This window comes from Enoplosus armatus, chromosome 6 (assembly GCF_043641665.1).
Source record: "Enoplosus armatus isolate fEnoArm2 chromosome 6, fEnoArm2.hap1, whole genome shotgun sequence".
In the NCBI taxonomy this organism is placed as follows: Eukaryota; Metazoa; Chordata; class Actinopteri; order Centrarchiformes; family Enoplosidae; genus Enoplosus; species Enoplosus armatus.
In genome coordinates, this window is record NC_092185.1 from 22,930,776 (window position 1) to 22,946,187 (window position 15,412).

A 15,412-nucleotide genomic window follows, 5' to 3' on the forward strand; every position below is an offset into this window, starting at 1 on the left:
TGTCCGTGAATGAATTTAGTGCAAATCGTAGTTTTACGCTCCCCGCATTCTGCCATGAGTCTTGAAATCGAGAAAAACAGCTGTGTATAACATTATCCCAACTCTGGGACCAAGACCAACCCACAATACAGAAATGTCTTCTCTGATTGGCTGCGAGTCCCGTCTGTATTCGAGGGCTGTTTCGCGATTGGCTCAGACGGATATCCGCTGCCCTGCTATTTCACATCTTTTTCTCATGCGCTCATACATATCTTAGCTTAGTTGGTGAAGCTTTAAAGTGCCAGATACACGTGAAACTGATGCTATATAATCTGTTTAGTAAGACAGTCTCACCAATAAGAAAGTTATGGTCTATATCCCCTACGACTAATTTAGTTATTACTTTTAGTATTGTTTCTTTTTGAGTTTTAAAAGTAAGCTAGCTTATTCAGATATGAAAGGTGCTTCAGCTAAAGAAAGGGAATCTTATTAGAAAGTTACAGAAATATTTGTTTTCATCAGATTTTAGAATGCCATAATTAAGCAAAAAAAATCAACCATAAAGTCATAGTGATGATGTCAAAGGGTAATATTAGCCTATAGAAATATAGTTGTGGCAAGGGATGAAAGATGTGGTCCAGTAATTTCATGTCAGCCCGGCGGGTGGTTTACAAAAGCACAGATTAACATACTTTATGTCCTACATGACAGCAGCAATAATTCGTATTATATTTATAGTTAAATAGTATCGTTATAGTTAACTCCGCAGTGTGCTCTAGTGAAGCCCCTTGGTGCTGTGATTTTGTAGTTCATGTCTAGGACCAGAAGATGGCGTCAGATGTCCATGTTGAAACATGATGCAACAGCACACTTGCTGATGGATGTGGCGTTGCATCCATCATGACACCTGAAGATGTCTCATCACAGATGATAAAAAACATACTAAACTAATTAATATATATTATATATTTTGAAAATGTTGATTAAACACAGCTTTACTTGATGTATTATCTCTGGTTCTCCCTCACCTGCCCTTGTTCCTCACTTGTTTCTCTTCTTCCCCGTCAATACAGCCTCCCTCCATCCTCCCTCTCATTGATTACATTGGTCTCTAGAGGTAAGCCCCGCCCCCCAGAACGAGCCCCGCCCCCAGCTGACGGAGGAAAATTCACTTAAGGTTGCTATAGCAACCGTACCCCTCCCTCTCAACCAGGCCTGTACCACTCCCTTTCTGCATCAGGGATGCTGCCTGACACACAGTCACACACACACACACACGCACACAAAAAAGTAGGAAAGGACAACACAGCAACACAAAGAACGAGAAAGATTAAAAACACAAGAGCCAAGAGTCATTTTCTTTCAAACACTTCATTATTTTCTCCACATAACTCAGAAACAGAGTAATTCCCAGAAACATAAAGAAAGAAAGAAAGAAAGAAAGGAAGAAAGAAAGAAAGAAAGAAAGAGGAGAGTCAAACTATAGAGAGAGAGCTTGGCATGCTGTAGCATGCTGCGGACTAACAGGGTGGTGCAGGGCATCGTCACCAGGCTGATGGCATACAGCAGAGCTTCAGTCTGGGACCCAAATGAAATGAAAATATATTGTTCTGCCTCTCGGGGTGCAGGCACATTAGACTGTACTCTTGTTATAATGTGGGGAAACACCAGAAATGAGCCTACAGCCAAGTTTGAGTTCCAGTCCATAGTTTGAGAAACGCTGTCGGACAGAAAAACAACAGCGAGCCACCCTGCCCCCTGGAAGTTGTTACCGATGGCAACAGGCTCAGCCATCCCATCCCATCACGTGTAAGGAGGAGGATGCACACACATGTTCTCACCCTCAGATGAGCGTTCATGTGCACACATGCAAACAAACACAGAGGCTGGTCTGCCAGATGGGTTTGAGAGACACACACAGACACACAACCAGAAAAAACTCAGTGTCTTCACTCAACTATAAAAATAGACAAATTGTGACGAGTGTTTGTGACCGTACTTTAGTCTGTCTGTTTGTCATTGAGGGTCTTGGATCATTGGAGGGGTTACAATCTGACCTCCATCCTGGCCACTGCTTGCTTCTACACTGCAACAGACTTGCATCATTTCACCAAAATCCTTTCGAATAGTTTGTTCCTGTCAGGCTGCTTGAGAGTACCACTTAGCCACACAGAGAGGCTTCAATTGGTTTCATTTAACCCAGAAAAGATCAATAACAGAAAATAAAGACATTTTGACTCTGCCGTTTTTATCCCAGCTTCACGATCAGTGCTGAATAGGCTTCTCTCCAGACACTGCTCCTATCAAAACCTAACATGTCGCATGTGCTTCTGAAGCTTTTCTTTGGCTTTCAGATTCAACGCACAGCTAAGATATTACAGTACATATGCATGCATTGTTGTACTTTTATCAATTTGCGCTACAAAAGCAAGGCAGGTGGCGACTAGTATTGTTTTCAGACATCTTGCAAGTATAGTATAAAAGATGTTGCCTTCAGGTTACGTTTTGAGAGAAGCAGTGGGAGACACTGACTTATCAATATGATATTGTCTTTTAAGCCATCTTTCTGGTGTTGCATGCACAGGCTTTGCTTCGGTGAGTGCAGTATTGCCTCTAAATACCTCTGTTAGTGGTACCGTAGGCGCAGGGCTTTGCCAAGGACGGTCTGTCTTGAACTACCACCAACTCAGAGGAAGCTCCATCCTCTGACTGGTGTGTGTGGAGGTGGGAGAGAGTAGGAGGGAGAGACGGAAAGAGCACAGCTGTCAGCTGATGCTAGTAGGCTAGATGTGGATGAGCAGTGACTGCGTCCTCATGAGATGCTCTTGTAAAGTTCATGAACAGCGTGAAAGGCCACTGAGCTACTTGGGAGACCACGCACACACACACACACGCACACACACACACACTCACACACACACACACACACACACATTGTTGGAAAAGACATACAGACACATCCTGCACAAAAACCCATTTACACACATGCACACTGCCAACATACTGTATGTACAGTGCAGATACGCACGTACGCATTTGTTCACACACACACACACACACACACACACACACTTTCTCACTCCCAGTATGAGATAAAGAATGAGAAGAGATAGACATCAGAGCCGGGTAATGAGACGGGTGAATGAGAGGGATGGGGTAAAAGCAAAGAGTGTGTATATGTGTCTTACACAGACCCACACACACGCGCGAACACACAGCTTGAACCATCGGTAACAACACCTGGGCAGGCGGAGGAACCAAAAGGCAGGAGTTATATAAAGAGGGGTGGAGGGTTACAAAATAAAGAATATATCCATCAACATATTGTACATGAGAGAAAATGTTAATAAATAAATTATAAGTTACAAATCTGTTGAAAACTATGATTTGAAGATGAAAAAGTCTGTCTCGTCAGTCCTGTCGGCAGACAGTGGAAGCAGACATCTCGCTGTAATGCCAGCTGCAGCTCGCATGGCCTGGGGATCAGACCAGTTCAGCCCATTTGAGTTTATATTCAGTCCAGTTTCTGGACTATATTATCTCCCTGTAGTCCAGTTACCTGGACTGCTTTACCCTTCTTTCGTCCACTTCTCTGAGCTACGCACAGCATCTCTTTTAGGAAGACTGGGACCAAGCTCAGCCGAGGTCAGCCCGGGTTAGCCGCCTTTAGCCCAAATGATGGCGGAGCCCTCCTTGGTCCTAGACTTCCTTCAGCCGGTTGCGGTCCTCTCGCCAGGAACACGAAAGGGCGGCAGGTTCGTCGTAATACTCTATATGAATTTATAGTTGTTGTAGCATAGATAGGCTGACTCTGAAAGCGGTGCTGTCTTTAAATAAAAAAGTGGATAAACAAAATAGCCACTCCAATGTTGAGCAGAATCACCATGACAACCAGGATAGAGCTGTAGGCCTGCGTGGGAGAGAGAGAGAGAAAGAGAGAAAAGGGGAGAGTGTCAAAAATAAGGACACACACACACACGAGGCTGTGTTCATACAGACAGCATATCTAACCTGCTAACACATACAAATATACACACTCAATTATATGCATCCCTTTACCTTTTTAACCAAAGCAATGCATAAGACACGTCTTATTATTTATTACACAGTTGGTCATTAATATGTCGATAAACATGATATGCAGTACAGGGGGAACAACTGAAAATAAATTAAGGGGGAACACAAACCTCCAAGTGTAGGTGGAAAGACCAAACCACTGTTTTAAATGGGTGAAAAGCTTGATGATTCTCCTCTATTCTATAAATGTATTCCTATGAAAGTGTTGGTGTTTAAAAGTTTTTTTGTTTGTTGTCAAAATAATTTCACACTTTTGACGTCACGTTCTTTGGACCTTGCACAACTGCGTGCACATCAATCACCCCACCGCTGTCAGGTGAATTCTGGTAACTGTCGCCTCAGCTGGAGGAGGCTCCCTTTCTGGTTCAGAAAATACTACAGGTTTATGAAACCTAATGAACTCAAACACATGACTGTCAAGTTAAATACAATGCTGTGACATTTTGAAGATGCAAGGTTTTCACCTGACAGCAGCAATATTCTCCTGTATTGAATACATGTTGATACTGGCTTTAGTAGCTACCGTGAGGTGCAGCTTTTTATGAGTTAATGTCTGCCACAGTGTGTTCTCTTTAGATATGTGGAGAAAGCCCACGTCTTTTTCTAAGTATTGGGTATATTCACAAATTCCCACATTACTTTAGAAATAGTATGCAAGTAAGTAAACCTTGTTATAGCATTTTTTTTTAAATCCAGGGTTACAAAGTGCTTCACATTTATAAAAAAAAAAATTAAAAAAAGACAATACAAGGAATTTGAATAAATATTTAAGTCAAAGACTTAAATACTACTCACTATTAATAGGACGGGGCCAAATTGTGTAACGCCTTTTAAGCAATTAGACAAAACAATGTTGTTCGAGCTGTTTGAAAGATAATGGGGCATGGCTTGGCAATGTATCTTAATTGGAAATAACATGACTGAATAACTGACTTAAGATGTTTCATAGGAATCAGAAATGACCCCTTTAGGTTACTGGAAACCACTTTTGAGATAGAAAAGCCAGGGACCCTTTGTGATCCTTTGAAATATGTCAAAGGTCTGATTTGGAGCAAACACAAGAACTTCAGGCATTGATCTCATTAAAAACAATTATGTTAAAATAGCCAAATTGACAATTTCTGCTTTCGCAAATACATTAAGCTGGACATCATCGGCATAGCTATGATAAGAGACACAAATTGATGGAAAATGTGCGCTCAAGGGAGCGTGTAAGAGTAAGTCCCAGGAATGAGCCTCGAGGAACTCCACAGTGTGATTAGATAAATAGAGAGGAAACCATTCAAGAGCTATACTAGATATGCCCTCAGACAGTCTCACACGATATTATTACTTAATAGATTCACTTTCCACTAAACCACTCTTATCATCTGGTTTGCATTGTGTTGGTGGTTTCTGGAAACGTGACATAATAGTCAGGATTTCATCTAACACAAAAAATGTCACAAAAAAGGAATAAATTGTAACGCAAAATATGAAATATTTGCAGTGGGGTTTTTTTGACATGAAGTACACAAGCCATGATGATACATGTATGCAGGGCAAGGATGAAGGAGCGATTTGCATCTTAAGACAAATAATAGCATTTTTGATCCCACAGGGAAGCCCACCGTCTCCTGACAGAGTGAGGTCAGAGGGGCAAGCTCTGCTGCAGAACAGCAGCCTGGAAGCAGTGTCTTGCTCGATGACACTTCAGCAGATGCTTGCTGACAACCTGGGTCATGTGGGTGAAGGCGAGTCCTTCTGACCACCTGTCCACTCTGGCTAAATATGTGAAAGCGAATCTAGTATAGTCACTGACATTATCACTGACATTATCCTCAATGCAGCAGTTTTGTTGGGTTTTTTTTACCCCACGCAGAATCCCCCCCCACAAAATTAAACATTTTACTAGTATCTACGTAGAGTGTATTTTGCTCTTATTAAAGGATTTAGCAGAAAAGGAGGTGCAGGAGACCTATGGTTTTAATTAAGTCTACCTCTAAAATAATTTTAACAATAGCTGCACTGGGAGAGGGAAAATGGGACTCTGAGTAACACTACGCACTGATATTAAGCAGCATTAGTGCAGCATTGTTGTAAGTGAATCTGTCCAGAGTGGCTGCTAACAAGGTTTCTGCTGATCAATCCGGTGATGGGCTTATCACAGATCTGTGTCATACATGATTACCAGACCCAGTGGATGAAATCCTCTGATAATCAGCCTTTTCTACCTCGATTTAGTAAGAAAATCTGTGCTTTTTATGTATACATGCACTGTCGTACAATTCCTGACCTATAGATATTCACACCCATTTGCTGTGGTTCTTACACTGGAGTTTCCACTTTTTACAAGTGGTTAGTTGATGTTTTTCACTGTAATTATTTCATTTGTGACGAAGGAGCATAATCATTCACAATTAGTGTTTTCAATGAGTATATCATATGGAAACTCTCAGATCTCAGCGACAGGATCAGCCTCTCAAACGAATAGTTGGACATGTTGGCACTTATTTGCTTTCTTGCTGAAATTTAGAAGATCGATGCAACATCTGTCCGCTAAATATGAAGATACAGCCAGCAGCCGATTCGCTTAGCTTGTAACTTGTCGTTTTTGCTCTTCGGTTTTTGTACAAATTAAACAAACAAGTTATAACGTGTTAATTAGTGAGCTTTAGAGGCGCCGGTAGGCAGATTTTCTTACCTTTGGACAGAGCCAGACTAGCTGCTCCAAGTCATTATGCTAAGCTACTGGCTGATGGCTGTACTTTCATATTAGCATACAAATCTCATCTAACTTTCGGCAAGAAAGCCAATAAGCACATTTCCAAAAATGTCTAAGAATTCTGAACAAGTGAGTATTGTCCTGGGAAACATGCTCACTAGAGCATCTTCCTGTGAAATAGGACATCACTAGGAAAAGCTAGTTAGTGTGTCCACGCTGTGTTTTGGTCGTGAAAATTACAGTAGTATCCACACCTAGTCTATTGCAAAAGTACAAAGTTCCCACCAGTTTTGGGGGTATAAAAGTACAATCTGGACTTTGGTTAAATCCACCCCCAACGACAGGAACTGGTGAAGCAGTTTACTGTGCGCTGATGAATTTTAAGCCTATCTCCCACTGCCTTTTATAAATGTTATAATTTATCTACAACATGTGACTCTGAAATCAGTATTTTCTACTATTATTTTTTCAATCATCAAGTATAACTACGTGAATTTGCAGACGTCCCACCAAAAATTCTGAACTCACCACCTATTTCTTCATAACTACATCAACACAGCTGGTTCATTCTCAATCCTCCTGCTGTGAAATCACGAACATGCAGAGAGCGCAGAGCAGTACTCAGATCAGGTTAAGTATAATCACAGCACATGAACCCCCATTTGGCATTCTTTCCCCTTTGCTTGAAACTACTATGAAACACTTTGCTGTCGTCAAAGAGAAATGCAACTTAATCTCTCCACCAGCTCCCTTGACCCCCCAAACACCTTTTAAAACAGAATGCGTATTATCCTGAGGATGAAGTGCAGGCAAAGTAACACATCATTTTCCTGCTTACTGACATCTTCCCCTGGCACTGAGAACTGCCACTGTGAAACATTTCTTGAATAAAAGTAACAAGTATTCTATAAAAACATTAGAAAGATAGCTATCAATAGCTATTTTTACCTTAATACTTCACCCATCAATAGTTTTTATGTTAATAATTAATCTAATGACTACGTGTAATGTATAAATGGTCGCTCACAAGTGACCCCCTGAAAATGATCACCAAACTCTTCCAAAATAGAGCTAAAAGGAGACTGAATATTGGACTTTAGGTGGCTAGAAATGAATGCTGATGTTGCTCCGTATCTGTTGAAGGTGTTAATAGACAACTCTTTGCTAACACATTAGCCATAGAAGGGCAATAATATGTCGGGCTCTGAGTATTTCAACTTGTTGTGGAGTTATTTTGCCCCAAGTGTCCAAAAATAGTCTTGCCAAAAGTTTGTCTTGTATGGCTTTCCCTGCTCAACACAGCAGAGAGACTTGCTATACGATGTGAGGCTCCATAGCAACAATTCTAAATTAGCCTTAGTCTCGTCTGTCTCTTAGTGACCACTTCTCTGCCAATATTGACTTATGGGATGCCCCAAGGCTCCATTCTAGGACCACTGTCGTTCAGACAGTGAAGAATTACAATCATTGAAAATAACTTCAGTGAAGTTAAGAAGACAGTTAAGAAGAACGTTAAGTGCAGATCTGGGACAAGGTCTCCTGCATGAAAGTGACACGTTACCATCCTCCCCCACCTTATAAACTGCCTCAATACATAAAGGGCACACTACTTTCCTACAGCTGATCAAAGGCAGAAGTTCTAATAATTAGAGCACAGGCTCAGAGACAGAAGTTGTGCAGAGACGTAAAATCCTTGACACAAAGCATCCAGCCCCGAGCTAGTAACCTTGGTCTGCTTTTTTGATCCTCATCTGAATTTTGAAGCTCACATAAAAAATATCACCAGCACTGCCTTTTATCATCTCAGGAAATACTGCAAAAAGTACTGCCATATCTCTCCCACGCAGATAGCAAGAGACCTATGCGTGTTTTCATGACTACCAGGCTTGACTACAGTACTGTAATGCTTTCTTTTGTGGCCCACCCAAGAAAGCATTGGACTTACACTGCAGACCTACCAAAATGCAGCAGCATGTGTGCTGACCAGAATCAGCAGAAGGGGACAAGTTGTGTGTACATACACCTGTTTCTTTGTCTCAAGTGTCTTTGGTGTTAGATTCTTTTACATTTGAAGATTCTCAAGCATTGGTTAAAGAAAAAGGTTTTAGTGTCTATTCGGAGCCAATGGCATCACAATCTGTCTACATTTTCAAGCAAAATCTTAAGATGCTATTTTTAGCTCATAGTTACTGGTTCATCTGCTAACCCGTTCCTTCATTGTGAATGTCATTTCTTTACTTTCAAACTCTCTTTGTCATCATGTTAGTTTTTGTTATTGTGGGCCATAAAGGGCTCGGGCGTCTGGGGACCCATCTTACTGAGGTGTTGTTCCTGTAAATATGAGCCTTTGGGATGCACAGAGGTTCATTTCGGTGTTCCATGATGACGACTGGTTGATGTCTGTGAGTGGACACAGAGGTGCAGCGCTATTTTGGTACAGAGGTTTCGTGCTATACTAGATACAGTACGAGTAAGCATCTTTTTTTTTGTTTCTATATAATGCATTTTGTGTTGCAGTCCTGCACAAAACACACCATATCAATAAAGTTTGATTAATTAATTGATAAAGAGAGGTCCTGTGCATGTGTGTATGTGTGTGTGGCTGCACATGCCTGTGTGTCAGAGCAGCCCCAGTGTTCCCATGGCGTTCGCAGTGTTCTCTGTGTATCTATCTGAGTGTGATAGTATCTGTGTATGCTGTGAACCTGCCTTACACAAATCTCACTTGCTTCTCTGCGGCTGCAAACACACACACACACCCACCTCCACCAATACCCCCCCCCCCCCCTGTCACTGACACACGCCCACCGATTGGCCGCCGTTGAAGCAAGGCATAAGCTGTTCCCTAGCAACAGAGCGCTGGTTAACCAATAGGGGGCCTTCTGTGAGGAAGGGGCTAGTTTGCCAGTCTGCTGTTACTAAGGTGCAGAAAGGACCGCTGGGGTTCTCTCTCTGCCTGTATATCTGTGTGTGTGTGTCTGTGTGTGTGTGTGTGTGTGTGTGTGTGTGTGTGTGTTTTAGGCCTCATGTATTTAAGTAGCAGGTAGCAGCAGCAGCCACTAAACTACTAAATACCCGACTTCATTCACTGTGCCAGAGCCACCACACTGCTGCAGACAAATTTGTATTTAAGTGAGCAAGTTCTGTGAGGAGTATGAAACTGTATTTATTCATTTATGTGTGTGTGTGTGTGTGTGTGTGTGTGTGTGTGAGAGAGAGAGAGAGAGCTTACATTTGTGCTCAATGCATGTCTGTAGTGTACGATGTGTGGTTTTCACTCGCTGCAGATTTTCCCGTTGGTTTCATTAGCTAATGCTGGGACCGTAATATCATCCAGGATTAGTGTGGTTGGGGCTGTCCACCAGCCTGAGTCAAGACGTAGCCAAAAAATTATATTATAACAGCGTAATCCCCGCTGCTTGCTCATAGTACAAAAAGTCTTTCTTTATTTCACAAGGTTAAACCTTGTGCCTCTCCCCCAGGATTATCTTAATATGTGGGATAACATTGTGTTATGTCACTGGGGATGGAATGTATCCTCATGACAGTGGGCAACAAATCCTTTTAGTCAAATCAATGTGTGGCAGTGACACGACAGATATGACAAATTCTCCGTACAGCTCCTATCCAGGGCGATATTAACTACTAAAATTTGCAGCTTCGTGTAAAGAGAAATGTTGCTTTTTTTATGGTTTCGACTGGCCCTCAAGTTCTGGTGAGGAGAAATTCCTTTCCTTTTCGAACGTGACGATGCACCCGTGCACAAAGCCAGGTCCATAAAGAATGGGTTTCCCAAGAACATGTCTCATTTTTCTTGTGTTTAAGCCATCCTTTATATCACTTATCATAATAATCTACCCATCAGGTTCATTTGTGGAGCTACAGCGATGCGGAAACATCATTTCACAACGGTTCATCAGGCTTAGCAACACAAACACTCAGACCCCAGTTTAACTGCATCAGTTAACAGTGAAAAAGCTGAACATTAAGTTGTTTTTTGCCCTAATGGACTCGGCTGTAAAGCTGCGTCTAGCTCAGGCACCACGTCCCCAGATATCAACAATGAAACAGGTGTGTAAGTAATTATTAAAACTAACAGGAATGACGGCCACATTTACAAAAATAACACAGTAGCAGTGTTTGTGTAGACACTGCGCTCATTACCTGAGCTGAACCATAATATATGAACAAACAGAGAAAATCTGCTGAGTGTGCCAGTCTGCTTTGCAGCTGTTTGTTCCTGTGTGTATTTAAATAAAAAAAAAAAAAGCTTTCAGCACAGATTTGTCAGTGCGATGCTTGATAGGATAGATGAGGGAGTTCATCGCTGTCACCGCAAATTCTCTGATAAGGCACAGCTCTTACTCGACACGTGACACACAGCGATGCTGACACCTATTCGAGTGCTACACCCGTGATCGCCAGGGGCGGCGTTTACGTTCTCGGGTTTTAGATCAGACCTCACGTAAGTATATTTCAGTTAATCCAATTTCAGAAAACAGTTTTATGAAATGACACCTGACCATCAAAATGAAAAGTCTTATTTCAAAATATTCTAGAAAACTTGGATTCTGTGGAAGAAAAAAAAGGCCGTAAGGATTGGACTCTTATAAGCAACCGAATACCTAATTGCTACTGAATACTTAAACATGCAATAATGGGTTTTTTGGACACTTGGGGGCTGTGGAAGCTGTAAACACAACACTGTTTCTCATTTCTGTGTGCAACATACATTACATCAGGCCCCAGTTTCACATTTTACAGCTGTACTGAGGTGCCTTAAGTACTTAATCACATAATATATTCTATGGAACCAATTTGGCACTGAGACTCTTTTTAGTATTTACTACAATACTGATTGTCAGACCTTCATGCTTCACAAGGGAAGTCCACGGCTATATGTTGGCTGATGTGATAAACTTCAGTATGTAAGCGCTTGTGATCCTCAGAAAATTTGCGTCCTGACCGTCTCCAGAGTGGAGGCTCCCTTCTCATGCCATGCCATGGTGCCACCCCCACCACCCCCCACCCCCAGACAGTACACCGAGAAAACCATTTAATCCTAATCTAATTTCTGAAATATTCACAGGGTTGAGAGTTATGTGTTCGTAGTTGTAACAGTTATTACGTTATACAGCTGGCTCATCAGTGAGGTCTGGTTCCTTTATTGCTGTAAAAAACAAACAAAGATTTAAAGCTGCAAAAGGCTCTTTCGGAAGACTGAAAGACTAAAGTCTAATTTTATGGATGTCAACTGTTTATTCACACTGGCTGGTGAGGTGAAGGCAATGATGAAGATATTCAACCGGGTTGAGTGAGGTGACTGCTTACTGTTGGTTAAGAGCCATTATTTTCTATTTTTTTCTCCCACATTTCAACTCAAACTAAGATCCCAGCCATCAGCAGTTTTGTGGAACAAAAATCTTGCCTTGTGCAGCTTTTGCATCTTTCAGAATTGGTTAGGTGTTGTGTTTGTGTGCTCAGTACGAGTCTTACTGAGTTGCCTTTGCTCTGCATGAGGCTGTGGTCCTGCTGCTCCGGTGTGATGGGGGAGGACTTCAGAGGGGGGGAGAGGGTGAGGTCCCGACGTAGAGGCCGTGAATCCATCTTTTCCCCCGGCCTGTCCAGCTTGTGCACTGAGTCTTTACCCCCCTCCCGCCCCTCTTTGCCCTCCCTCCCTTCCCTCCCATCACGGTTCTTATGCCTCTGTCGCTGCACGGTGTGCGAGCGCCCCTCTCCGTGAGCATGACTGTGCCCGTGCCTCTCCTCCCCGTGCCCATGGGGCTTGTGGGTAGTGGAGTCTCTGGGCTGTAAAGGCTTCATCTCCATCTCATAATTGCTAATTTTCTCCTCATCCTGCTCCAGCAGCCGACCCCCCCTGCCGTGCACGCCCCTGTGCCCAGACGTCCAAGAGGCAGACGAGGACGACTCTGTCCACCTGTCCCCTCTGGCCTGTCTGTGATTGGATGATCCATGCTCCCTGGACTTGTGATTGGAGGAGCTGTGTTTGTGTCCGTTGGCCCGGCTCGCTCCTCGTCCGCTGATTCCTCCTTTTGACAACATCCCTCGCCTCTTGTCCTCGCTCCAGCTGTTGGCCCGTGGGTACTCCCCCTTCCCTCCTCCTCCGCCTTCACCTCCCCCACTTCCCCCCTCCATCAACACCTGGATCTCGGCCTGCCCCCCTCCCCCACCTTTCTCACCCCTGTCTCCTCCGTCCTTCCCCCTGTCCCCGTGGTCCACAGCGGTCTGCCGGTGGAAGCGGGCACTCTTGCTGCGCTGGGACGGCCGGGCGGGGGGAGGCGGGGTGTGGGGCGGTGAGGAGGAAGGGGGGCTGAGGTCGGGGGTGGCGGCGTCATTAGAGGGGTCGTCAGAGCCCGCGCTCTTTACGTAGAGGTCGGGGCTGTCGGCGGTGCCGGCGCTACTCGACAGCCCCTCCCCCTCCACCTCGCTGGACACCTGACGTTTGGGACGCTGCACCTCCATGCCTGCAACAGATAGATGACATCAGATCGATGACAGGAACTTTGAACTGTACAGACAACAACGACATTCATATGATTTCAGTAGGAATGTTAGGAATTGTACAAAAATTAGGGCGGAGAGGGAGGTTGAATCTTTTATTATATAAAGTATAACCCCCTCCAATATTACTTAATTTAATATTATTATTATTATTATTATTATTATATTTTCTTTGGACCCTACCCCTGACATGAAATGCATTGCCTTTAATATCTCAAAATGATATAATTATGGCAAACAACAAAACTGGTGAATATTCGAACACCAGCTCTGTGGCTGTTGATGGATTTCAGCAGTATTTTACCCCCACCCCGGATTCCATTGAATCAAAATATACATGAATCGACTGACTGATATGTAATATGCACTACTGGCCAGGCGGGTTGGAAGCGCTTCTTCCAGACAGCCTTAACAAGGGGTGCAGTGTTCAAATATGAAAAGCCGTCTTTGTGATGTAACTCTTTAATCTTTTTAACATTTACATTTGCAATAAATCTCACTATGAATGAATCTGGGACGAGAAAAAGTCGCTCCACCAAAACATTCAAACCACCCTCCCTTCCCCTCATCCTTCTCCCCCTAATAGTTTTTCTACAGTCCCTTAGTTTTTAACTGCAAACAATTGCGAAGGACACATGATGATGTCCAGGATGTGCGTATCAACAGAAACATGTTGCCAAATGTCAGCACTGATACTTGTCGACATAGATCACACAATAACATGGAGTGCTGAGAACCAGACTGCTGCTGAGAGCAGAATAGACGGCAAAGGAACAATCACTGTCCTCTCAGGTATCTGTGTGTGCGGGGGGTGTACAGTACGTATCATGAAGTCAGTGTGTGTGCGTGTCACTGCGCTGAGTAGTGCGTGTTCTTCTGGGTTGGATACCTGCAGTGCTGTACAGGTGTGAGTGACGGGGGCAGAAACGCAAGGCTGGAGGGTGGTTTACACTGACCTTTATCACCAACCCTCATATCACACACACACACACACACACACGTGTATGCGTTTTGCTTGTTCACGCATGTGTACACACACGTGTTGTATATATCTGCTTGGCTGGGTTGGCGTGGGTGTATGGGTGTGCAGTATATGTATGTTGTGACTTCGGTGAGTGTGTGTGTGCCCACCATTTCCCGGGTGCTGGAAGGAAGGGGAGAACTGCTTGGCGGTGACCCTCGCCATGCGGCTCTCCTCCTGGGCTTTCTGAGCTGCTCCTACTGCTGCCTCTGCTTTACCCTGTGCATGAGCCGTCCTGACACACAGAAGACAAGGGACAGAATGCAGAGAGTACATTAGATAAATCCAACTTTAACTTTAAACCTTTAGAAATGAGTAAGAGAATAGAAACAATCATTGGCAGTGGCGTCCAAAACTAATTCCTTTAAGAAAAAAGTGACGCAGGTAGGAAGGAGATAAGGAACTCTAGTTCAAAAGAAGAGAATAGAAGAACATTGTCCAAATATACTGTAGGTAAAACAAACTCAGTAACTGACCTTTGGAACAATAAGAGTGCCAACAGTGCACCAGTATTTCAGTTCTTCACTGATACAGGGGTATTTGTTGTTGAACCCTGGTTTATTCAGGACCCTCAGAACACAACCAGTTCACCTCCATTAACTTTGTTTTGAATTCTGTCCACACTGACCCGACATTTTTCTCACCTGAAAACAGATCTTTAAGTGTGAATGAGGAAAATGGGGCTTTAGGAAAAAGGACAACATACTGTCAGCCTGATCTGGGACTGTGTGGCAGCAGTGTAAAGTGTCAATCGCAGATCACACGATACAGCTGCATTTGTTTATTTTGCTAGATGACTTTGCAGTCATAAAACAGTGATTTGACCAGCATCTGAGAACAGCAGCAATGTTGTTAATGTTAATGTTCCTCTGGTTAACAGGTAGCATCTATAAGATGCAAATTTTATGCTCCTTCAGTTGTCTAACAGAACAAACAAATATGTAAGTGAGACCAGCTGCTGTAAAGCATGAGTTCGGCTGTATGAAGTCACCGTACAGTTGATCACAGAGAGCAGTAGAGGACAGAGCAGAGATTTAACAAGCTGAGACTCAGCAGAGGAACCAGGCTGTCGGTACCACTCACCAGGTGTTAGCTATGATGCACAGGTT

At 43.3% G+C, this 15,412-nt stretch overlaps 1 protein-coding gene across 1 annotated transcript in view; it reads right to left on the reverse strand.

Moving 5' to 3' along the window:
- Nucleotides 1-3,808: 3,808 nt before the first annotated feature.
- Nucleotides 3,809-15,412, reverse strand: part of jph3b (junctophilin 3b) — a 37,574-nt gene continuing 25,970 nt past the window's right edge. Inside the window, exons 4-6 of the mRNA XM_070907427.1 lie at nucleotides 14,414-14,538; nucleotides 12,257-13,245; nucleotides 3,809-3,889 (exon numbers count right to left, since the gene is read on the reverse strand). Of these exons, the coding sequence (XP_070763528.1) occupies nucleotides 3,809-3,889; nucleotides 12,257-13,245; nucleotides 14,414-14,538 (1,195 nt within the window). The remainder of the gene's footprint in view (nucleotides 3,890-12,256; nucleotides 13,246-14,413; nucleotides 14,539-15,412) is intronic.